Raw genomic sequence first — 25,471 nt, forward strand, 5'->3', positions numbered from 1 at the left:
CCATCAGCTCATGTTACTATTGACTGCCACTCCACAATAGGGTATTTGGAGAAGTACCTTATTGCAGAGAGGTCCAGGAGGTGGCAGTGATGGTGGGGTGAAGCTACAGCATGCCTCTCGTGTGGTCCCCAACTGAAGCTCATTTCATAAATATGAGAGCCCAAAAGGAGCCGTAAGTGTAGCTCTGGTGCTACCCAGACTCAGGAAGCCACATGCAGCTTGTGCGGTCTTGATTCTGTGTGATGCTTACGGTAGGTGGGTGCTTGAACCCTTATGTGACCACTCCAGGAAGAAAGCCAGGGACCAAGAGAAAAGCTTGAGCTCAAGGAGGAAGGTGCGATGTTGAAGAACATTTGATGATTATAGTGTGACTGCAGTGAGGAAGATCCTTACATTCTTCAGCAGACAGAACACTTTACCTGTCTAATTTTGTGATTTTTTTTCCTTACTGGAATAATTGTGTTTTTGATTTTTTTTTTCAATGCAGTTTATTCAGGAACATTGAACAATCCTCGGACCCCGGGGAAAGCCAGCCGTGTTTTTGATTTTACTTAAACTTCGCCACAACTATTTAGTTCTCTGCTCTTACTATGCTCCCTCACCTTGCGCATGCTTTAGCCAAACACAAACAAACAAGCAAGCAAACAAACAAACAAAACTTCAGAAGTCTGTTGAAGATATGTGGGTAAAAGAAACTTCATGGAAATCTTTTGATTTCCTGATTTAAAAGAAAAAAGGGGAGATGGAGGCAGGTGACATTTGTTCTCAGTCTCTGGAAGACTCCTGGAACCACCACAATTATCTTATAATTCACGAGAAAATTGCAGATGTTCTTTTCCTTTTCTTTTCTTTTCTTTTCTTTTCTTTTCTTTTCTTTTTTTTTCCCAGATCTTTTGAAGCTAAGATCCAGTGCTATACCAATTCCTGTCTCCAAACTTTTGTGTGTGTGTGTGTGGGGGGAACCTATTCATTTTAAACCACTATCTATTGAATGTTCCGTTATTCATTGTCAAGCAGTGGAGACAGGTACAGCACCAAGGAATGGAGGTGATACTGTTCCCAGGAAGCAAAGCAAACCACATTATCATTTAGGGCTTGTATAAAATGAAAAGCTATATGTGTGTATTGTGAAAATTTCAAGGTACAGAGAAGTATATAAAGTTAGGGGATAAATGGTTCCTCCCTCTCACCAATCCCACATCTTGGAAGCACTGAAAAGGCAGAGGGACAGCAAGAGTTGAGAGCACATTTTGCAGAAGTAAGATTGTGCTATCAGTACAGTGCTTTGTGACTGGCTCTTTCAATCTAAGGAGAAGTCATGGATTCAGAAGGGTTCCCTGGGGGTTGTATTCAGGGATGATAAAGCTACCATTTACTCACAAATCAGTAAACAACTTCTCTTTGCATTGAAAGATAACAGGGGAACTAGAGTCACCGTGATTCCTTTAGCACAGGCACTTTACCATCTCTAATTCAATTCCAAATCCTCCACTATATTATTTTCATTTTACAAACAGGGATAGAGTTTCACTCAAAATCGAAACCAAGTTTGATCTGACTCAAAGGCCTGGTCTGTTTCTCCCAAATTTGAGTTTGCATTTTGCATCGCCACCCGGTCATCACCAGTTTATTTTCCTGTTGTTCAATGCAAATGTCTGAATTCCCTCGGGCAAGAAAGAGGGAGCCTCCAGCTGCTTCCTGGTGACCTGCTAAGAGGAAACATGCCCTGGCTGTAAGCCTAGAGGATCAATGCTTGCTCTGGGGTTGGTCAAAGTGGAGTGCTGAGGCAGGGATGAATTGGCCTGAGTTTGAAGGAAAAGAGGGAATCAGAGGGATAATGGCCCATCAAGGTCATGTGAAGCTCCTTGGGTTGCTTTTCCTGCCACCCGCGAGGCAAAGGCAGGGGCGCTTCCAAAGCTTTTGGAAAAATGATAACTGGCAAAGCCCACATGAGGTAGCAATTATACTGTCATAACACTTCCTGGTGCTAAGGGCCAGGCAGATCTGCCAACAGGATTCATCTTAAATATACAATTTGCTGAACACAACTAAGCCAATGTTTTCCCCATGAGGAAGTCTGACAACAGGACAATGTGACTTCTGTCATTGCCTTGCCTAAGAGGTGCCAGAACTGTACTGACACAATTGCAGTGGTGTTGAGAGAGAGGCTACAAGCTCATCTCAGGCCCTCGTTGGCAGTTACATAAGGGTTCTCTATGGTATTCAACTACAGTTCAGGGCCCAGCTGGAGTGTGACTTCTCCAGGACACTGTCCTAATGAGCTGCCTTCCAAGTACATTTTCAGCCCTCACTCCACTTCTCACATATTCTAGGATTTCCCTTTTTCAAGTAATCTGAATACATTTCCCTCACAGAGTTAACTGCTTATGCCTCTTTCCCTGAACTCCAGTGTGGTTATTCTTGGGGGTGGTGGTGGTGGCTTGAAGACTGATATCTAATTTCTCCCCTCCCCTCCCCTCCCCTCCCCTCCCCTCCCCTCCCCTCCCCTCCCCTCCCCTCCCCTCCCCTCCCCTCCCCTCCCCTCCCCTCCCCTCCCCTCCCCTCCCCTCCCCTCCCCTCCCCTCTCTTCTCTTCCCCTCTTCAACTTGAAATTATTGTCTAATTTTCCTTTCTCTTACCTTCCAGCCCTTCTTCTCTCTCCCCTTCTGTTCCTCTTCTCTCTTCTCCTCTCCTCCCCACCCCTCCTTTTTTCTCTTTTCCTTCCTTCCTCCCTCCCTTTCTTAACCTCCCCCCTTTCCTTCTTTTTTGATGGAATTTCATGTATTCCAAGCCGTTGAATTTATGTAGCTGGAGCATACCTCAAATCCCTTTTCCTTCTGCCTGAACCTCTCAAGTTCTGGGAGTCTAGGCATGTCCCACCATAACAATTAGTGTCTAATTTTCAACTGGCCAGCCCATAGCCATTTAAATTGCAGAAGCTACTAATTTTTGTTGAATAAATGAATACCTTGGAGTGGAGGGATGTGTATTTTGCTTATGGGCACAGGGTGGAGATGGGTAGAGGAGCTGTAGACCAGTCAGGCGGCCCAGTTTGGTGATGAATGAAGCATCTCTGTGCATATGGCACCAACTGCTGCTTGGAGAGGAAATCAGGAGTTGTGAAGAGTGGAGAATATTTAGTGTAAATGACATTAGGTTGATTATCCAATATAGGCATTCAAATTTATATAGCCCTACCAGCTGTTATAATGAGGAAAGGATCAAAAAAAGAGAAGTTTCTGTCCTGAGGTCTGATGGACATCTGTTGTGCAGCTGAGATTAGATCTTCGGTGTCCATCCCAGAGTCACTTGGCTGCCCAGGTATCTTTTGAATACTATCCTGTAGCTGACATCTAAATTTGGCCCTAATGACCTCATAGACATAAGTTTTCCAAGACTATCAGTAGTTTTTTTTTTTTTTTTTTAGATTATTTCTCTTTTCTATAGTTCCTACTTTCTACCTCAGTTAATAGGTCTGCTTGCAATTGAGTCCATCACTTCGGGGCTGAGAGTGAGGTAGTGAGTGCTATCCCCATTATTTAGGTGAAGAAACCAAGACTCCAAAGATTTATGTCCCTTGCTTAAGGGCACACAGTAAGTTGAAACCAGAATCAGAGTCAGAGCTTGTACCTAGCTTAGCCATTAACCTGTGACCTCAAACATGTCACTTCCTCTCTCTGTGTTTCAGGTGCCTTGCCTGCTAGTACCTACAGTCCAAGGCTATCACACAAATGAAATGGACAACATAGAGAATAGGCACCCAATCACTCTTGGTCACAGTAAGTGCTTCGTGGGTGTTTTTGTCACTCAATTCTGCCTTCCAGGATCTGTTCTGTTCCTCTCAGAATGAGTACCTTGATAGATAATAGGTATATTTTCTTTGTCTTTATTTTTTAAACAAATTTTATTTTATTATTTCTCTCTCTCTCTCTCTCTCTCTCTCTGTGTGTGTGTGTGTGTGTGTGTGTGTGTGTGTGTGTGTGTGACCAGGTAAGCCCTAGGAGAGTGTTTGGATCTCTTGCTTCTTGAGTTACAGATTGTGAATCACCCAGATGTGCACACTTACAAGAGCAGGAGGTGCTCCCATGACTGCTGAGCCATGGCTTCAGCAGTCTTGAGAAGGGAAGCCAGTTCTAGCACCCGAAGATCAAAGCAAGTAAAGTTGAGAGCCTCCGAGAGCAGCCTCTGCCTGGCTGGGGTTCCTTGGAGACATGCAGCGGGATGCAGCACCACCTGCTTCCTTCCCCATGTCACTCACACGTCCCCACCCGACATCACCTTCCCTGTCCTCAACAGGGCTGTTATGATAAAGGGTAGACTAATGGACAGGAAGGGAACGTCTTGCCAACATGCTTGTTTCCATTAGATTACAGTTGTATTTTTAGAGTGCCTGAGAAATATCTAGGATTGCACCTTGCAAGACGATTTTGTGTGCTGGCCCTAGGAAGAAATAAATCTAAATAAAGAAAATAATAATAATAATAATAATAATAAAAACTGAGAAAGATAGCAAATTCTTCTTGCTGTTCAAAAAATTTTTTTTCAGTGTTGCCTGTTGCACTGTGTTGAGGGTATTTTTTTTTTCTGAGATGGCTTCCCAGAACCTTGTCCAAGTATTATTCATTTTCACCGCATCATGAGCTGTACCTACCACACTGTGTCAACACTGACAATTTGATCCACCATTTCTCTCTCTCTCTCTCTCTCTCTCTCTCTCTCTGTGTGTGTGTCAGTTCCCATGGGTGCACAAAACATGCGTGTGCCAGTGGAATCTAGAGGTCTACTTGTATGTCATCCTCAGGAGGTACCTCCTTTGTTTTTTGAGATGACATCTTTCATTTTCCGGGAGCTCACCAAGTAGGATAGGCTGGCTGCTCAGTATACTCCAGAGATCCTCTGGTTCTGCCTCTGTAGCGCTGGGATTTACAGCTGTGTCACCATGCCCAGCTTCAAGATTTTTAATTAATTTTTGATGACTTTCTATGTGTACACAACATGTTGTAATCATATTTGCTTTTGTACCCTCCTATATTTTCTGGAATCCCCCCCCTTCCAAAACTTCAAAAATCTATGCTATGTCTTCTTTTGAAATGTATGAATTCAGAGTCTACTTACTGCAGTCTGTAAGCACAGGGGAATAGGGCTGTTTATAAAGCATGTTGGATAATACTCAGCTTGCTTACGTGGATTCTGGGAGTTGAACTTAGGTCCTCATGTTTGAATGTCAGGCACTTTAACAGTTGAGCTGTTTCTCTCTATTCCTGACTTATTTCAACTTAACTGAGCTCTTGAGAGCAGGGTCATAATTGCTGACTACTTTCAGGGTGCTTTCTTTAAGTAGATGTTCAACAATGTTCAATGACTGAATGGATACAAAAGTGCATTGGATGGATAAATACATAAATGAAATATAAAGTCCAAACTGTTCCTTTGTATCAGTAAATCTTACTATAAGTGAGATTAAAGACATAAGCACCTGGATTTCAGCAGATATCACCCATAGATTGGCATTTGAGTCTTATCCCAGGCTCTCATTTGCCTAATGCTTCTTCATGCCTCTGAATTATGACATTCATGTTATAAAGATAAGTAAGTTCCCTTGACACCAAACTGAGGAAAAACCAGTTTAGGCAGCTCACCATGGGGGACTCCCAAGGAGGAATTAAGATTAGAAGAATATGCTATAAAGAGAACAGGGATAGGACATCCTCCTGATCAAATTTGAGATAGCAGTTTCCCATAGTTTTAGAGTATATTCTGCTTCTTGTGGCATACAGAGTGAACAATAAATGGAACTTCTTTGGCCTTGTGTTGCATAATACTTTATTTGCATGACATTCCTATCAGGACTTTGCAAAGCCAAGGAAGATGCCATGTCCCACCCCAGCAACAGAGCAAGGTAAATCCGAGGCACACATTGGGGGCCTGTTCCTGAAAATTAGGACCCAAACAGAGTCTTTCTCTTACTACTTCTGTGTTTTTCCTTTGACCTACTCACCTTGTGACACTAGTAAGCCACTGAGGTCCTATGAATCAGAGCAAGTTGGAGTGTGTGTATGTGTGGGAGTGAAAGAGTGGGGATCAGGAGATAGAGGCTCCAGTGCCTGAAGACCAGAGCTGCCTGACCAGTTTAGGCTTCTCCATGAGAGAAAAAGAATTATCTCATCATGTTGAAGCTACAGGAACCTATGCATTGTTTGATGGGCCCTCACATAAAAGAATTGAGTTTGTATATATAGAAATGTACATATATATGAATGTGTGCAATGCATATCTACAAAATCATCTAAACACTCTCAGCAAGTTCTTTGTATCTCCTGCATGAATTCAACTGTGATTTGGTCCTTTCTAGAAGTCATTCACCCAGTTGACAATAAACACATGTCAACATATACGTCCATAATATAGAATAACAGAAAATGCACAACATCTTTGACATCTCAAAAATAAATGGTGAGAGCGATGCTCAGGAAAGTGGTTATGCTTGCCTGATATACTCTTACAATTCTGTTGATCAGAGTGCTGTTACTGAGAGACTTTGTCAATCCGGCTTTGAGGACTTTTGTATTGAGGTGGTGGGTGTGGGTGTCCAATGACATTGCTTTTAAAATGTCACTACAATGACCTTATCTCAGAAGCTGAACAGACAACAGCCCCAGTGTTCTTCACCCTGAGGACATGACTTAACTCTTCCCAGTTGGTCTGGTCTTATGTAATCTCTCCCAAAGCCAGCTAAGCTTCATCCAGCCAGTTACCCTGGCAACCCAGCTTTGTCATCTTGAAAGATGTCTCCAGGCACTGGCTTCCGTGTCTGCCAGAGACTTGACCGGGGCTGTGTCGTGAAAGCCACAACATATTAGCTACAACACGATGTCATCATTGATTGTGCTCCTGGTAGACATGTCACATTGTTGAAAAGAACATGGGAAAAAATAAGCCCTGCCCTGACTATGTGGTGGAATTTACTCAGAATGCAGGCAAAGCTATCTATTTTGGGAGACTGTCTGTGTCTTATATGGTTTTCTTTGCCTGTCTTCTACAAGAAAAATCTTCTTGGTTTTTGCGTTTTTTTTCCCCTGAAAAATCTCATTACTAACTCAAATATAAGCAGTCTAACTTTCATCAGCCATTCCTTTCATATTGAGGATCTTCAGTTTTGTGTTTTAAGTTCCATTAAGTAACTTCCTTAAATACTATTGTCTAATGCATTCATAAGAAAATTAGCTAGTACCTTGACTGAAGAATGGGATATTATGTTTTCCTGTCTTCTTGGTCTGCATTCTATTTATTTAAGCATTTTATACATAAAGGGGCCCTCTGAGCCTCAGTAATTTACTGCTCTGAACTATATGCTTTGAGGTGTTTCATTCCTTTCATTAAGTCTTTGAACTGAATTTCAGTTCAAGTTACAAGTAGTTTTTACTCATTCATTAATTCATCCTCCCAGCTAATTAACTTTTGTTATCGGACACTGGAGAATCAGAGATAAATAAGCTGTGAGCTCTGCCCTCCTCGGTAATTGGAAAGGGAAAGAGCCATGATATTAACTGTTCTGGCTACAGAAATCGTGTGCCTAGCAAAGATCTAGTGACAGGTCTACGCAACCCTAGAACCTTGGCATTGAAGGATGATTGACAAGGGAAGAAATGTAAGCTCCATCATCCCCCTCACCCTTTTAGAAAGCTGTACCAGACTCCTGTCTATTGACTCTCTTCTCCTTTGAGCCTCCAAAGCTCTGACTCTCCCACAAACTCAATCTGCTCTTTGTGTCCCTTTGTGGTTTAGGGTGTCCATGATGACCCTCCCTTGTTGAATTTAGAAATATGCACCCAAGGTACAGACAAGCACTTGATGAAAAACTTAGTTGTGTTCGTCTCCAGCCCTTTAGGAGAAGCCACAACAAGTGTTCCTGAGGCTTTCTGCTAGAAGCAAGGGAAAGAGAAAAAATAACTTCTTATTGCTGGTCCTGTTTGTTTTGTTGGTTTTAAAGGAATGCAACAATAGACCACCAGCAGTGACCTTCCTCTTAGAGTACATCCTGACAAGGGTTGCATGGCCACCAGCTAGTATTTATCTGGAGGCTGTGTGCGCAACATTTAAGATTTAGGTATTTTCTGGGATCAATGACTTCTATGACCTAAGTCCACTCATATCTCCCACCCTACTTTTACCCTGAGACCTCTTTGGTTATCTGACATTTTAGACAACCTTCGAAAGCCACCTTGTTCTTTCACTCACTAACCTCGGGTCTTCACGCTTGACAGGAGCTTAATGACTATGTTCCCAAAGTCATATGTTGAAATCCTAAACTTAAAGGTGATGGTATTAGGTTGTGATTAGGTCATGGGAATGAGATTCTTATGAATGGGATTTGTACTTTTACATAAAATGCCATAGAGAGGACTCAGGGAGAGGGCTTGGGGGAAGTGCCGTGCAAGCATGCATACTTGTTTGGATCCTCAGAAGCCTAAAGCTGGATGTGGTAGCATGTATATATAATCCTGACCAAGAATGTGAGATGGGAAATGGATACAGAATAATCCCAGAAATGTATGGGCCAACTAACCTGCTATATATAGTGGTGAGTGATAAAAAAACCCCATCGCAAATATGGTAAAGGAGAAGGACTGGATTGATAGACTAAGACCAAAGTTGTCCGCTGACCTCTCTACCCATGCTATGACACATGCATACCCTCGTTCACACACACACACACACACACACACACACACACACACACACACACACAGAGTACATTGGTTCCTCCCACCTTATAAGGAAAAAGGGAGGAGGCATGATTTATAAATCAGAAAACAGCCACTTAATTTTCTAGCATCAAGAACTATGAAAAGTAAACTCTTATTGTTTATAAGGTACTCAGTTAGAGGTATTTTATTATAGTATTTCCCATGGACTAAAAAGCTGCCCTTGTAGACTTTTTAGTGTTATAACTTCCTGTTAGAAATCTCATTGTTAAGGCAGCAAACTATACTTTGATTCCAAGATATAATGAAATTGATCAAACTTTTTCTCTAGAAACTTCTTAGACCAGACAATTGGTATTTGTCTCGTGTAAATGTATTTTCTATCTCTGTTTTAGCTATTTATATAGACTGTTATATTTTTCCCCAGGCTGGGAAGCTTAGAGGACTGTGGATGCCTGATCCAAAATCTTTCCTGTCCCAGGGCTCTTTAGAGGTTATGGGTTTGCTATGGAAAACACTGGTGATTGTTTTCTGAAAATGAATGACAGTTGCTGCATTTTTGTGTTACTGTCCTCAGGGGGATTTCCCCTAAATTAGAGCTAATGAGATCCTTGGACAATTTAGGTTTATTTTACAACGGACTTCTCTTCTTTTGTCCCCAGTGATAACAGACCCAAGTGTGATCTGTGTGGACACAGGGCAGGGTCCAAATTACAGTATCATGAACACAGGTGTAAGATGGCTGCCACAAATTCTACAATGACTCCCACAGGAGAATGAGGAAAATGGTGTGGGAATCAAAGACCCATGGTGTTTTTTACACCCACTGACACCAATACCATTTCATAATGTCAAAGGTCAAAAAACCTAGTAAAGCAAAGCAGCTTTACACTGGGAGACTGATAGGAGTTTGCATGTTCAAATACAATCTTTTAAGAGACACTGGCCATTTTCTTCTTCTCTGGCTCTGTTTCCAACTGAAAGCTGCCCTTGGACAATTGGCTGCAGATAGCTAAGCTGAGAGCTATCTGGCTTCACGCTTTCACTATCATCTCTCTCTCTCTCTCTATCTCTCTCTCTCTCTATATATATATACATATATATACATATATAAGTATATATACATATACTTATATATACATATATGTATGCATGTATATATATATGTATTCACAAATACACATGCATTCACACTCATCTGGCTCTCTATTTGCAAAATGGAGGAAAGTAGACTTGGGGACTTGCAGGGGCTCTTTCCAATCCTCTGCTGAAGACAGAGAAGTTGAGGTTTCGTGTAAAAGCATTCCTTTAGGATGTGACGGTAGCAGGACTACTGATAGCCCCCTAAACACACCAGCCTTATCATGGGAAAGCCAAATCCCAAGGCTGGGAAGCTGCCCAAAGTGATTTCACACCCCTGAGACAGGAGAAGGTTATCACATGAGCCCCTCTGGGGCTGAGGGCTGTCTCTAACAAGCCACACTCCTTAGCCTCCGGAGCCTCACACAGAGCTTTGTTTTCCCAGCCTCTCTCCTTCCTGTCTCTTCTTTGAGAGATAAGAGCCCAGTTCTTGTTCTCCACATTCATTCAAGTTGAAGTGCAGCCTCTGCCATGTTGGCAAACACTCCAAATGTAAATGAGTTCCAAGCTTCTCACTAAGAGTTAAAGCATCCTCTGTGCCTGGATGAGATGACATGATGTCTCATGTAACAGTGGTTTCCCTAAGGGCTTAAAGTGCATCTGTGCATACGTCTGCCCAACAATAGGTTAATAAGCTCTACTCCGTTACCTCTGATTAACAAACAGAACCCCTCTCCTTGAAAACTGGTCATCCCCCTGATCTCCTTTTCTTTCTTTCTTTCTTTTTTTTTTTCAAACCAACAATTCTCTTTTCAAAATCGCTTTGATAGACAATGATTGTGACTGGGAGGCTGGGTCGGTTGGAAACAGGAAAGTGTGTGTCAGGCAAGCATAAAGACCCAAGTTTGAGTCTTTAGCACATACATAAAATCTGGACATGGTAGTGTGTGTCCACAGTTCCAGCATTGGCAAAGGTGGAGACAGGTGGGCCCCAAAACTTACTTTCCAGCTAACCTAGCTGAACTGATATTAGCCAGCTTTGGTGAGAGACCCTGCCTCAAAAAAAAAATAAGGTAGAAATCGATTATGGAAGACATCTGATGATGGCTCTTAGTCTCCACGGGCATGTGTTGTGTGGTACGGACATGTGCACACACCCACATGAACACACTCGTCCACCGTCCAGACAAACCACACATACATACACACATATGCATCCCTCCCCACAAGATGAAAGTCATCTTTTGTTTCTGTTAGTAAAGCATCCTAAAGAAGCAAAGTCTTGATACCTCCCTATTTGTGCCAGAACAGAGCTGGCTCTCATGGAAACCATTCAAACGAGGTTGAATCAGGGAGAGTTTATTGATTCACACATGTGCACACGTGCGTGCCTGCACACACACACAGTGAGCCAAATGAGGATTAGAAATTATGTATTTCTCTGTGTGTGTGTGCAGGTGCGTGTTTGTGTGCACGATGCATGTGTGTATACATACATGTACAGTGTGCAAGAAGAGAATAATGAGTGAGTCCTGCTTTACAGCCTTATTCCCTTGAGATGGGGTCTCTTGTGGACCGTGGAATTAGGCAAATGGATGATAAGCTCTAGGATACATCCTCATGTCTCTGTTCCTCCTGCCTCAGTTCCGGGGTTACAGGCACACATAACAACCACCACTGGCTTTTCAGGTCATCAAGCTTTCTCCTGGGTTTTCTCATTTGCTGAGCTACATCCCCGTCTCAGAGACTTCTATTCTGATTTGTATGTCACTGAGGTTAATTTGAAAGTCTATTTTAGAAGAGGGTTTTCCTCTTTTTGTCTTAGTGACAATTACTAGCCAATAGCTAATGCCAAGGGACCTAGAATGTTCTGTCAATGGTTAGGAGCATCTTTTGTGACTCTCTACTTTTCTTGCAGCTACTCCAATTCATGTGAACCAGTGAAAGCTGTTCTTCAGTGCCACTAGAATCCCCAAAGTCCACCCAATGATAACCTTTGGTTAACATCTAGGCGTGTTCTCAGTTTGTTAGCCATGTATTTTCTGCACAGTGAGGAGTGTGCTTGCTGACTGAACAATCAGCCCAAGGGACCAGTGCTGACATTCAAGAGCTACGGATGCAGGCCAATGTTTAGATTTATACAGATGCTGTGGCCTATAAGTAGAAAAAGGCACTTGTCCAAAGTTAGGCAGCAATCAGACAAGACCAGTTTGGTAACACAAAGGCTTATACCTACAACCCTGCATTTATTATATGTTATGTGCAACTTCCAGAAAGAATGCCTTGCGCCGCAGATGGTAGACTCTCAGAGCACAAGAGCAAAAGTTGAAAATAGAATTCTAAATCTGTGTAGAGAAGTATAGGATACTTTCTGAGTGTATTATTAACTAGAATGTATTTGCTATTTTGCTAAAACAAACTTATTACCAAATTCTTCAAATTCAGTAACTTTATTTGCTGTTTTATAAATGCGTGCCTGCACGTAGGATGTGGATGGGTGGTGTTTGCATATGGGTGTCTGGGTGTGTCTCTTGTTAATGGGGGACATAGTTGGAGGCCAAAGGAGGATGCTGGGTGTCCTTCTTTATTACTTGCTGCTTTCCTTTGACACAGGTCTCTCTCTTACTAAACTTGGATCAAGGAGGCCAGCCAGCAAGCTCTACAATGCTAGCGTTCCAGGCGTGTGTGCAGAAGCGCCTTGCTTTTTATGTGGTCTTGGAGTCTTTGTGTCAGTCCCTCACAACTGTGCAGCCAGCACATACACCCACTGAGCCATCTTCCCAGCCCTACAACATTTACTTTTGTCTTAATACATGGCAGTGCTAAGTTAATTCTGTTATTAGAATTTTCAGGAGTAGCCTTGCTTTCCAATGCTTTTAGCCCATAGGGTTGTTCAGACTTTCAACCTTGGTATTTGATGTTGTTGTCTCCAACTGTGTTGAGCCAAATTCTTTCGTAGCTATTCCAGTACACACACAGAGCCCGAGGGCTACAGGTTGGACATGCCTGGCCTAGGGAAGTTTTACTGAACCCCACCAGTATATTTTGCTGCAAATTAAGATGGTTTTGCAAAGCGAAAATAAGCCTTCGTCGCAGCTCTGCCAGGCTTGCAGCTTTCTGAAGACAATGCGGATCTACACAGCACTTATTCCATGACAAGTACAAAGAACACTGTCCCTGAATAAGTGAGTGAGCGGGGCAGCGAAGCTGCACATAAATGGCAGAGCTGGGAGGACGTTTTCTAACTCCAAATCACAGAAGGTCTTTGGGAAATGACCACTTGGAGGGACACAGAACGATTTGGCAGGAGTTCTCCTTCTATATGTGAATAAATTTTATTTAAAATTCAAACTGTGGAATCAGTGATGATCCAATTAGACTCCAGGGCACTGTCATCCTTTGCCTCACCAGCATCTAGCACTCTGCTGAGAAGTAAACTTGGTGCAGTGGGATAAGCCAAGGCTCAGGAGCGCTGGGCTGGAGCCAAAGGACAGTCAGCTCCTTAGCTGCCTCTGGGAAGTGACAAGCTACAGGAAGTGAGCCCCTGAGCCTCTGTTCTGGGGCAGGGGTGTAAGGAATAGGACAACTGAGTGCTTGGTGGGGCACAGATTTAAAATTTGTACACCTAAAGAAACTAGTCAAGAAGGAGGACCACTAGTCCAGCCGAGGATAGCTCATGGAGATGGCCTGGAACCCCTGCACAGAGGTAGCTCATGACAGTTCATTGTCCAAGTGGGTTCCGTAGTAATGGGAACAGGGACTGTCTTTGATATGAACTGATTGGCCTGCTCTTTGATCACATCCCCATGAGGGCGAAGACTTATCAGGCCACAGAGGAAGACAATGCAGCCACTCCTGATGAGAACTGACAGACTAGGATCAGAAGGAAGGAGAGGAAGACCTCCCCCATCAGTGGACTTGGGGAGAGGCATGTGTGGAGAAGGGGGACGAAAGGTAGGATTGGGAGGGGAGGTGGGAGGGAGCTATGGGGGGATACAAAGTGAATAAACTGTAATTAATAAAAATTAAAATTAAAATAAAAAAACCTGTCTGTGGTCTTGGAGATGGCTTAGTGAAGAAAGGTCCTTGCCATGTAAACCTGAGGACTTGAGGTTGGTCCCCTGAACCCACATAAAGGTGGAAAGAAATGACTATAAACACATCACACACACACACATACACACTCACATACTGACACCTGACATATACATAAACACACACACTCTCACACTGACACACACTCACATGCTCACACTCACACACACTCAATTTCTCTCTCACACACCCATGCACACACACTCATGTTCTCTCTCTCTGACACACACTCCTTCACACTGACACACACTCACATCCACCCACTCACTTTCTATCTAACACATACACTTTCTCTCACCCACTGACACACACAATCACACATAATCTCAAACATACACAATTCACTTTCTGTCACACACATACACACACAACCGCATACTCATACACACTCTCTCACACACATGCACACATACACTTTCACAATACTCACTTTCTCTCTCACACATGCACACACTCTCTCACACACATACACACATACATATACACTCACATTTTCTTTCTTTCACACACTCACACACATTCACTCTCTCTCACACACACGCACACACACACACACACAAACACACTTGAAGTGAATGCCAGTCCCCATTCCCTTTAGCACCTGGCTGCTGGGGAAGGCTTTGTTCCTGGGAGGTCACAGTGCTCAGTGTGTGGGAATCCATGTTGAAGATGCCAATGGCGCAGCCTTAGGCTGTGACCTGAGGTCCTGCTACCCCTTCTGGAATGCTTGGTGATGACATGACTGACTAAAGCTTGCTTCTCTGTTGACCCTTCAGAGAGCCTTGAGTCCACCTCTGTGTGCATTTCTGTACTGCCATCCGTACAGATAAAACCCCTTCAACCTTGGTTCTCTGAGAATAAAGGAATGGATCGCTCATGATGCAAACACAGCTCAGAGTGGGCTGGAAATAATGTTCACCTCCTTTTTCTTTGGGACTCCAAGGGAGGTGACAAGACAAGACTTATTATTTCACCTATAAGTAAGGAAACAGATCCAGAGAGACAAAGAATTGGCACATGTAGCCCAGCTGAGATTCAATTGCATATCTGTTTAGTCTCTAAATGCCAAGGCTATTTTAACTAATCCTGTATTACTTGTGTAACACACCTTTAGACAACCCAAATGACTCCCAAGGACAATAATCTTGAAAGCGAAACTTCAAATATATATCATAGGCCTCTTTGCAGCACTCTGCTGCTATGATCTTCATGGCTATGGGATTGGCCTGACTGGGGAGACAGATGGATGAATAAATGAAAGACATGCGTATGGAAAAGCTGGAATCAGGGGGACCGTGTGCTCTGATGGAGACAAAGCAGGAGCAGCTTTGTGCATATAATAAACCCTGAGCATTTATTATATATACATGCTATTAGATACAGCTGAAGGAGGAGGCAAGTTAGCTTATCTTAGTATGGGTCTCTGTAGGGGAGCAGTGTCAGGCTGCAGTCATCCAGAAAGGGAAGCTGTGGTTGATATTTCCGGCACACATTGTCAATATCTGTCTTCAGACCAGTGTAAGGCCTTGCCTTCTCATGGGTATGAGGGAGTAGGGTCCTTTACATGGCTGCTCATGCCAACAACACATACTCACTCAGGACTTCACCTGCTCCCACACTCTGCTAGGGTGTGTTCCTTGGTTTTGATATAATGGCAGCAAAGCAAGCTATGGACAGCCTTATTCCAACCAGGAAGAAGACCCCAGGAGGTGGATGCTTGCTCATCTCCAGAGTCTGATTATTTTGAAATTGCAGTGTCTTTCCTGGAAATGGATTAAAATGGCAAACTGTCTTCATTCTGTGATCTTGGTTTGGCAATTCAAATGATTGTTGGAAAGTAGAAATTCCTATGGGCAGAAAATCAGGTACTTGGTTCTTGTTGACAAAATACAGTTCTTTTCAGCCTAGCTGCAGCAGTGCTGGGAGCAGGGAGGAGAACATAGCATCTGCTACAACTTCTGTGACCAGAGACACAGAAATTCCTGGCCATGTAGGGAGCCAGGCAGGCCCCACAGGGTGGCCTTTCATCATTTGCAGAAGGCTCAGGCTTTACTTTTGTCAATGGCTAAGGAACGAACCTGGACTATACTAATGTTTTCAGGCCACCAAAATGAAGTACCAAATACTGAATGGACTAAGCAAGAAAGATATGTTGGCTGTATGGTTCTGGAGGCTACAAATCCCCCACAAGGCATTGACAGGGTTGATTTCTTCTGAGGTCTCTCTCTCTGTGACGTCTATATCGTCTTTTCATGGTCTTCTCTCCATATGCTCTGTGTCTAGATTCTCTTTTTCTATAAAGATATCAGTCATAGTAGGTGGGGTTCTGTCCACTCTATTTACCTTCCTTTAAGTTAGTGATTTCTTTAAAGATCCTACACCTGAATACAGCCACATTCATGTGTACTAGGGAATAAGATTGTCAGTGTTCCAATTTATAGGGGACACAGTGCAGGTGATAAGAGGTTCTGAGCTTGGAAAAAAAAACATCACCTAATAAATATTTCATTTTCTAAGGTTAAGAGCAAAATGTTTCACCTGTCACTGCATTAGTTACCCATCTTCTGTTGATAGCCCACGTTGAAATCAGCATCTCTTCTATCCACTCTTGTCCCCTCACCAAGCATGAGTGGCAATCCTTCTGGAACCGTGTTATCTGTGCCTTCTGTATCAGCTCAGGTGATCCTGCTGGGTAAGGAGGCCTGTCCTGAAGTTGGCTGGGGAAGTCTGCTCCACCAGCCTTCCCAAGAAGGAACTACATAGCCAGCAGCAAACACTTCCCAAAGCTTCTCTGTGGCAGGTTCCTGCTCACCACTGTGTTTACAACAACTGAAATGTTGTGACTATGGTCTGCATTTCTAAAGAATAAAACCTGTGTCAAACTAGGAGGTGCCGTGTCTAGATCTGTGCCACAGAGCTCACTTCAGCAGATGAAAGGGGGTGTGTTTCAGATACAGGGCACCCCACACATATGCATGCATGCATGCAAAAATAGTGAGATGCCCTCATGTACTCCATATACATCCCCACAGAGATGGCCAGAGCCGAGGCCAGGTAACTTCTCTTAACTCAGAAAGGGACTCCCTTCCCTTTCTGAGGTGTGAGTCTGTCTTCCTCTGAGATTTGTCCCACATTGTATTCTGTCCACAATACTTTCAGACTCCCGTTGAGAGGCCCTACTTAGAGCTGCAAGGTACTTAATGTTTGTTTATTTATGTATATGTGCGTATAGTGTATATAGTATGAACGTGGTCATGTGTATGTGCATACATATGAGTGTGTGTGCTGTGTAGCCTGGAGGTCAACATCAGGTATCTTCTTCAATTTCAATTACTCTTCCTCTTATTGTCTCAGGCATTGTTTCTCACGGAACCCAAATCTTGCAGATTTGGCTATGCTGCCTGGCCAAGGAGCTCCGGGAGTTCACCTCTCCCCACTTCCCACAGCACTGAGCATCCCTGATCTTTAGCATCTATCTTGCCTTCGCCTGTCATGACGCTGGGAAATTTGCCTCATTTTCTAAACCTCTTGCTTTCACATGGTTAAATGCTTACTTAATGAGGATGTTCCTTCACATTTGGGACTCAGACAGGCTTTTCTTGTGAGGGTGATGAGGAGGGTCATGGCTCCTGGCCTAGTAGATGAGCGTTTCCTGTCTCAATCTTCAACATAGTTCAAGAGCAACTGGGGTGATTCTGGAATGGTGATTCTGAGGTAGCAATAGAGGCTGCACAGAGATGAGAAGCTGCTGTGGGCTTTGTCCCGTCAGAGGCTGCAGTAAGCTTTGTTTTACCAGAAGCTGTAGTAGCTTTTGCTGGTCAGTGGGTTCTAGGACAGCCCTACTCCTGACCACACAGAGAACTATTGGGAAGCCCCAGTTTTCATGATATTGAGTCTAGCCTTGGTGAACACTGGCACTCTTCTGAAGTACTTAAAGGAAGTCATTTCTCATCAAGTGCCTCCTGGGCCTCTTACATAACGCTCAGCTTTCCCCTTCTCACCTATCAGAGCTGCCTTCCTCTTTGTCTATGTGCACGGCACATTTCTTCTGTGCTTCTCCCTTGATCTCTGTCCTTGGGTGACTCTGAGAGGACTTTGTCTGCTCTCTGCCTGTTTGACACGAGAGCAGAGGCCATATTCAAGGCTCACTGTTCCGGGGCTGAGATTAGTGGCTACCTAGAGCATCCACCAAGCTCAGAAAATCTTGCCTCATTTTCCCGAAGCAGAGCCACTGGGTACGATTTGGGGTGAGGGTGGGGATGCGAGTGAGAATGGCGTTGGCAGGTGATCCTGGTCCACGCCCTTCTGTGTGTCATAAAACACCAAGGCGTGTGCAATGCTTCCACAGCTGAGCTTGAGGCGGAGGCTTTTGCAGCCATATGGATGACACAGAGAAATTTCCTACTTCTTCAAGGAAAAAAGACCCTTGATTTTAGACAAGTAACGAGGAATGTGACACCCTACACTCTCAGTCACGACCTTCAGTGATAGGAAGGTGACTCTGACACAGCCCATTTGTCTCTGTTTTCCTTGATGCCGACAGTGGAAAGTCTGCAAGCACAGGCTAACTCCAGACGAGGAAATGGCAGAATATGAATCTGAGAGTAGAAGGGAGTCACCGGACGACCTAGGAAGCACATCAGTTCTACTTCTGCTCAGGAGTGATCTATACCAACTAAATAATGGGTGTGTATTCTGAAATTTCTATACAACATGCTAATGACTAGTTACTTAGATACTTTTAGGGATGCCATTGTGATCTTAAATTGGTGTGTGATCTTAAATTTATAATATATATATATATCACACTATGTACACACACACAGACATATATGTATATGTGAGTAAGACAAATACCAAGAGTCATCTGGGGAGAGGGAGTCCCAGTGGAGAGATGTGCAGATCGGGTTGGCCTGTGGGCCTCTCTGTGGAGAACGGTCTTGATTGTTGATTGATACAGGATGGCTCAGCTCATGGTGGGTGGTACCACTCCTGGCCAGTAGTCCCAGGCTATATAAGAAAGTTGGTTGAACATGAGCCAGAGGGAGCAAGCCTGTAGGCAGTGTTCCTCCATAGTTTCAACTTCAGTTTCTGTCCTACTTCCCTCAGTGATACACTGTGACTTGGAAGTGTGGCCAAATAAACCCTTTATTCAGAATATTTATCCCAGCAGCAATAATGTGTGTGTATGTGTGTGTGAGTGTGTGTGTGTGTGTGTGTGTGTGTGTGCACCATAGCACATGTGTGGAGCAGAGGACAGCTTGTATGACTTGGTTCCCTTTCCAACATTTCATCATGTGGTTTCTGGGGATGAAACTTGAGGTAGCTGAGCTGAGTGGCAAATGCCTTCACTAGCTGAGCCAATCGTATAACAGGTCATACAGTCACTGCACAGCACACATTCCTTTCTACATGCACTTGATAATACGATATTTTATGTGCTCCCCCAGTTCTTACATGCGCTCAGTTGATCAGCTATCATTTGGAGTGCCTGGCAATCAGCAGTCCGTGAAATATCTGTTTATTAATAGTTTGCTAGCTGGTTCGCTTTTAATTCAACAAGCAACCACAAGCTCATCGTCCTAAAACATAGCTGAGATTTCAGCACGTCCTGTACTCACCACACAGCCATGTCCCCGTCTCCTCCCTTGCTGCTCCCCTCTCTTCATTCCTTACTCCTCAACTTTTCTTCTTCTGTTACCCCATTGCATGCACTTACAGTTCTACAAAGCTCGTCTTAATTTTATTTCTATCTAATTTAGAATCCCCGAGATTCTGGACTTGTGTTTTAGCGTTTCTGGAGTTTAGCTATCTCGACGGCTGTACATTTCATTGTGGAAATATGTCAGAGTTCTTCCATGTTCCCATGGACGGGCGTTTGGGTGCAGCTCTGAGCATGCTCTGTCTTCCATATGCCCCTCCTTGAGCACTCAGAAGAGGGAGGTGCCGAGGCCATGGGAAGCGTTCAGCCCAGAGCTTAAGACCCTCGAAGCGTGACACAAACCTCCCACGCATGGATGCGCCGCACCTGGCTAGTTCGCAGAGCTCACACTGACATTTGTTATAATAAAATAATAAAAAGAGACATTTTCTACTTGGTATTTCAGTCAGAAAAGGTTAAAACAAACAAAAAAAATTGCATCTCTTCCGCCAGTGTAACATTATGTAAGTGTCCACAAGATGGAATGCCCTAGATTATGCCAGAACCACTGTAATGCACAAACTCAGGCCAACCAGAACAATGCCACTGCAGCAGAAATTGTACTTTAATGATAGCCCATGTCCAGAGAAAGAGTAGCTCCTAAGCAGTACAAAATACTGAGTTCATGTGGCAGACAGTGATGATTCCATGTATGTAACACGGAGTGCTTTTAAATGAGCTGTGTTGGGACCCTAAGTCCTTACCTGTAGACAGGGGAATTTCCTGGTGAAAATCGCTCACAGGTACTTTCCCTTTAACTGAGAAAAAAAAGTATGTGTATTTCTACATATCTGTCTCTTCATGTGTGATCAGCAGACACCTTTTCTGAGATTTGTATGGTTCTTTCATCAGGTATTCTCCTCACCGTCTAATATTTCAGCATTACTTTTTCTTGTTCAGAACTTGCTTCACTTATCTCTAGAAACGTACACACACACACACACACACACACACACACACACGCATGTCCCTTTACATCAAAACAGCCTTTTAAAGGTTAGAATGGGAAGCCGCCAGTGTTGAAGCTCGCCAGTTAGTTCTCGTTTGGACTGAGAAGCGGTTGGAATCTCGTACCTTCACATACAGCTGCTGGAACTCCTCGAGGTTCAGCCTCCCGCTTGGACAGTCCTTGAGGAAGCCCTTGTACCACTGCTTGAGCTCATGCTCATTGAACTCGGTGCTCTTCACCAGGTCCTCCATGACTTCCGGGGCCAGTTTGCTATTCTGTTTCCCCATTCTGCCTGCAGAAAACCACATCGATGCAGTTAGCACAGTGGCTATGAGGGTCTCTTGGTCAGAACTCACTTGTGCCTGTCTGATCATAGTCTCCCCGAGGCGGCATCCTTTACCCTTAATATTCTAGAACAGACAGGAACAGACATCCCCCCTCCCCCCGCCCCGGACAAGCTGGGGCCGGTGCAGCTCGTCCTCCCAGTCATCATGGACCTGTAAGGCAGCATTGACTCTCACATGGACAGCAGACAGCCATTGTTCTTGGTGTTCATGTTAGGTATATGGGTGTCTGTTGCCTACTCCTTCCGCGAGTGACAGTTTGCTAGCACTCGATTCCTAAGCGTCCAATTCTGCATTTAGTTTACAGGGGTATTTGGGAGAGATGTGGAAAAGAACCGTGGGAGGGCCTTGTAACCGAATGTTTCAGAAGTGACTTGGAGAACCTGATCATCTCTCATGGGTGTATCAGTTTGACTAGTTCCAAAGTCCTGGATATTTTTTTTTAAATGAAAACAGCCCATTTTTAGTCACATTAATTGTTACTCTTCTCACCTCTGGGTGTTCTCTACAAGTTTGTGTCCGGGGTTGACTTTTCCTAAAGATTGCTTAGTGAATTTGCATAGACTAAGTTTCATCCAGTCATTTTTAATCATTCCGAGTTAAAATAACAGTGCATAATGTCATGTCTCCCTACTTGAATTGTATGTTTGCATGGTCAAGAGTAGAACACAGAGTAGGGGGGTAGATAAGGTTCAGAATCTGTGGACTGTCACCTTGATTTGTAACTATGTTCATTAATTACAGATATATTAATTATTGTCCTCTGTCAATTGCTTCATAAAAATTAGCAGGTATAGTAAAAATCTAGCTTTACTGTGTTGGTTAATTGAGAAATAAGCAGATAAGCAAAGATTAAAAAGAATAACTTGAAATTATAATAGTTGTATTTTTCAAGATAATGAAGATTGAAAGTCCTTTCTAATGTTTTTTATAATAAAATAGTTAATCAACAAGTCAACAAGCCACAAAATGAGTGAAAAAATTATGAAAGTCTGACAACACATCAGAAGAAGAAAAGTGTTAAAAAGGTTTTTTTTTTGAGACAAGTTTTTTGTTGTTTTTTTTTTTTTTTTTTTTTTTCTGTGTAGCCTTGGCTGTGCTGGACTCACTTTGTAAACCAGGCTGGCCTGGAACTCAGATCTGCCTGCCTCTGCCTCCTCAAGTGTTGGGATTACTTACAGGCATGCACCGCTGGGGTCAGCTCATAGTATCTTTAAGATTTAGTTAGCTGAGTGACTTAGGTTTTAAAGAATGTACTCAAGTAGACCAGTTATTCCATGCACTCTAAGAAGGTCTACACTTGCAATGGTCTTGAGGAGGAAAATGTCATCTCATGTTTTACTGTTGTGATTATTTTAATCTTCTAAAGCAGATCCTACAGCCTTCAACTGTAACCTGGCCTGACATTGAACAGGTCTTTCGCTATAACGAAACCAAACCAAGCTCCCTACTTCCAGGAAAGCATCCACCTTGGCACCACCCCAGCAGTGTGGGGCAGTTTAGGACACATTAGGATGGCCAGTTATTTTCCAAGCCTCTGTGTTTGATAAAGAGACTCTGCCCTCTGTCGTGGAGCCGCTCTACATACTCTTGCTCTGAATTTTACTTCAAAGTCTCTTATTAGCAACTGTCTCTTAATTATAAGTTACTGTGGGATTCCACAGCTGGATGCGGAAATCAAGTGCGTACTCAGGTGTGAGATTTAATTAATCCGGGTAAGGAAACTGTAATTCACTGTTAGCCTCTTAATCAAAAGACGGATCGCCAAAGCTTTCAGTCTGTTACTGTGTTCTTTTTGGTAGAAAGGCAGCAACCTTCATTATTAATTAGAATCCCACCTCACAATAACAATTACTGAGTATAGAATGTTGGTTTGGATAAGGCTCCAGATGGGGCACTTCACACACTTTGGCAAGGACCAGGATGGCTCCCTGAGACTCAGAACACTGGGGTAACTTCCATAAGGTCACATACCTAAGGAAAGGCAGAGCTGGGCGTTCATGAGGAGATGTGTCAAGTTGTTGGACTGGCTGACTTGTGAAAGATTTACTGAAAGCACACACTTCGTGGATATGTATGAATTAATCATTAGAAATAGGTTAAAAGTTATGAAAAACCCACATCCCAAATACCTTTAGAAATTCAACGGTGTGTTGGTTTAAAAGAATCTGGATCTCCATGGATCATTTGTGAGGCCTTAAGCTGTTCCCACTGGCTGGCAAAGGATGACTGTCTCTTTCTCATATACAAGGGCCATTGTTAGGGCTCTGAGTCATAATTCTGGAGACCCAAGTGCATAACTTCATGCCTTTTGGTTACAGTCACAGTCAATGCTATTGCTCAGGTGTTCCCAGAGTAGGTGGATTGTGCACAAAGTCTTGTCACGGCCTGCTCTAGTGACAGTATTGCTGTGCCCCGCACCAGCCCAGGCCTCACCAGGCACTAGTTCTTCATCACTCCTTAGATCCTATCCTAACCTTGCACGTGCACAGCTGGGTGAATGAAGTTTCAAGCCACCAGCTTTACCACTGGATCTGCCCCATTACACCTCAGCATCACCCCCTGTTCTCCATCACACAGCCCATCTCCTGAGCACAGCACATGCCCTGTGGCTTGCTACGAAGCACCCCTTTCTTCCAGTCTGTCTTTTCACTCTGTATGCTAACAATAAAGAGTGGATACATGCTTTGGAGCTTTCACGCTGCACAGACTTCCAAGTTACCTAGAACAGTGTCCCCCCACCCCCTTGTCTTCTAATCTAAGTCCTTCCTTCTCTTTTAATTGACCTCAGCTCCCAGCTTACCTCTTCTGTGAGACCTTCATGGTGGAGTGATCCTCCAACCTAGGTCTTTCCCTTCTTGGTAAAGTTTCCATGCTATTTATTTTCCTAATGGATTAAATTCCTTTTTTCTTTTTTCTTTTTTCTTTTCTTTTCTTTTCTTTCTTTCTTTCTTTCTTTCTTTCTTTCTTCCTTCCTTTCTTTCTTTCTTTCTTTTTGAGGGAGAGAGATAGACAGACAGACACAGAGAGACACACAGAGAACTATGGTGTGCTTGTGTGTGTTTTACCATCTTTACATCCTTGGCAATTTCTATTACATGCTCCACAAACACATTTTGAGGGAATGAGTAGAAAGGAGGACTCACATATTTGATATACATTTCCTGAGGAAAATCAGTCTCATTATTTCTATATGAAGAGATGAAGAGAGTTGACGGACTTCACAGATGGCAGAAATGTTTTGCTTAACTGTGTGGAAAATAGCCTGCCCTGCTAAGGACAGGTTACCTGTCTGTTTTCATCCTTTCATTTTGAATACCTTAAAGGGACAGTCTCTGTCTTTCACCTCAGTATCCTTGTGGCTCATATACTCATTGTGTGTAGCTATGTTTTAAATGAATGGATGTGCTTAGCTTGATGCTTCCAACTCATAGGCCTTTCATTGTGGGCTACAGTGATATGAGCCAAATAATCTTTCTCATTATGGAGCCAGTATAGCAGAAAGGGTAAAAATGACAAGACTTATAATATTCCCAAGCAGAGTTCCCATGACATACAGGGAGGAGAGGAATGCTGCCTCTGTCTCCAGTGTACTCCGTGATCTTGGGGGAATTCATCTTCCCACTCTCTCAGTTTCTTCATTTAAAAAGAGAACAAGTTGAATCAAGCGACCTTTGAGGCTCTCCTAGCTCCACCGTTGTCTGGTTGGCTGCATACATTTTCTAAGTATGAGTCACAGACTTCAGACTGGCTTGTGTCAGCACATGTCCGCTCTGTCTTTTTACCTGAGAATATGTCAACACTTGAACATTTTTGTTACCCAGGAAGGGAGGGGACAGAAACCATATTTTATTTTTAAGCTGGTGTTCCAGGCAATAAAGGAAAGCCCAGCCCCACCCAAGACCAAACGAACTTCTTGGTGCCTGAGACGAGGAGAGAGAAGCTCAAGACTAGATACAACAGAACCAGGTTGAGGTCTATAGTGGGCACAAGAACTCAGGGAGGATGGAGTCCTTGAATAAAAAGCCGAGATCACTTAATTGCCAATGGCATAGAGGCAATAGGGACATGCACACTATCTTATTGAAGAGGAGGCTTTTGGGTAACAGAGTTCAGGCACACGACAATGTTGTCAGAAGGAGATTATCATTATTCCCTTTTTATTGCTAGGGCTTTGAAGGCCAGAGGGAGTAAGTGGTTTGCCCTAGCTCAGTTAGCAAGGGGAGGTTTAGTAAGGTCTGGTCACAGACCTCTCATACATCTTTGCTTATCGATACAGGGCATCATCCTCTCCTGCCTGCAGGTTTCAACTATCTCAATTGGTGGTTGTTTATTTTCTGTCCACATCCAACCCTGTCCAGCAGCAGATTCTAGAGCAGAACAAACAGAAAAGGTCACTGGGAACAGCCACGGAGCTCCTGTAGGAGAGAAAACCTTTTTCTATACTCCGGAAGCAGCTATGTAAATCTCTTCTCCACAGCTTCTTTAGGATACTTGTGTGTGTGTATTTGTGTGTGTGTGTTATATGCAGCTTCCCACTACACACCAGGGCCTTTTGAGTTCCACTAGGCATACAGAGCCACACAGCCAACTCCTC

General features: G+C 43.5%; 1 protein-coding gene across 2 annotated transcripts in view; it reads right to left on the reverse strand.

The window, feature by feature from the left end:
• The window catches only part of Vsnl1 (visinin like 1), a 108,363-nt gene that overhangs the window by 38,904 nt on the left and 43,988 nt on the right, over nucleotides 1–25,471 (reverse strand). Inside the window, exon 2 of one of the 2 annotated variants that reach the window (XM_021642309.2) lies at nucleotides 20,656–20,822. In XM_021642309.2, the coding sequence (XP_021497984.1) occupies nucleotides 20,656–20,817 (162 nt within the window). In that variant the 5' untranslated portion in view covers nucleotides 20,818–20,822. Of the gene's footprint in view, nucleotides 1–20,655; nucleotides 20,828–25,471 lie in introns of those variants that run through there. The other variant, XM_060365934.1, reaches the window with a different exon arrangement.

Source organism: Meriones unguiculatus, chromosome 1 (assembly GCF_030254825.1).
Source record: "Meriones unguiculatus strain TT.TT164.6M chromosome 1, Bangor_MerUng_6.1, whole genome shotgun sequence".
In the NCBI taxonomy this organism is placed as follows: Eukaryota; Metazoa; Chordata; class Mammalia; order Rodentia; family Muridae; genus Meriones; species Meriones unguiculatus.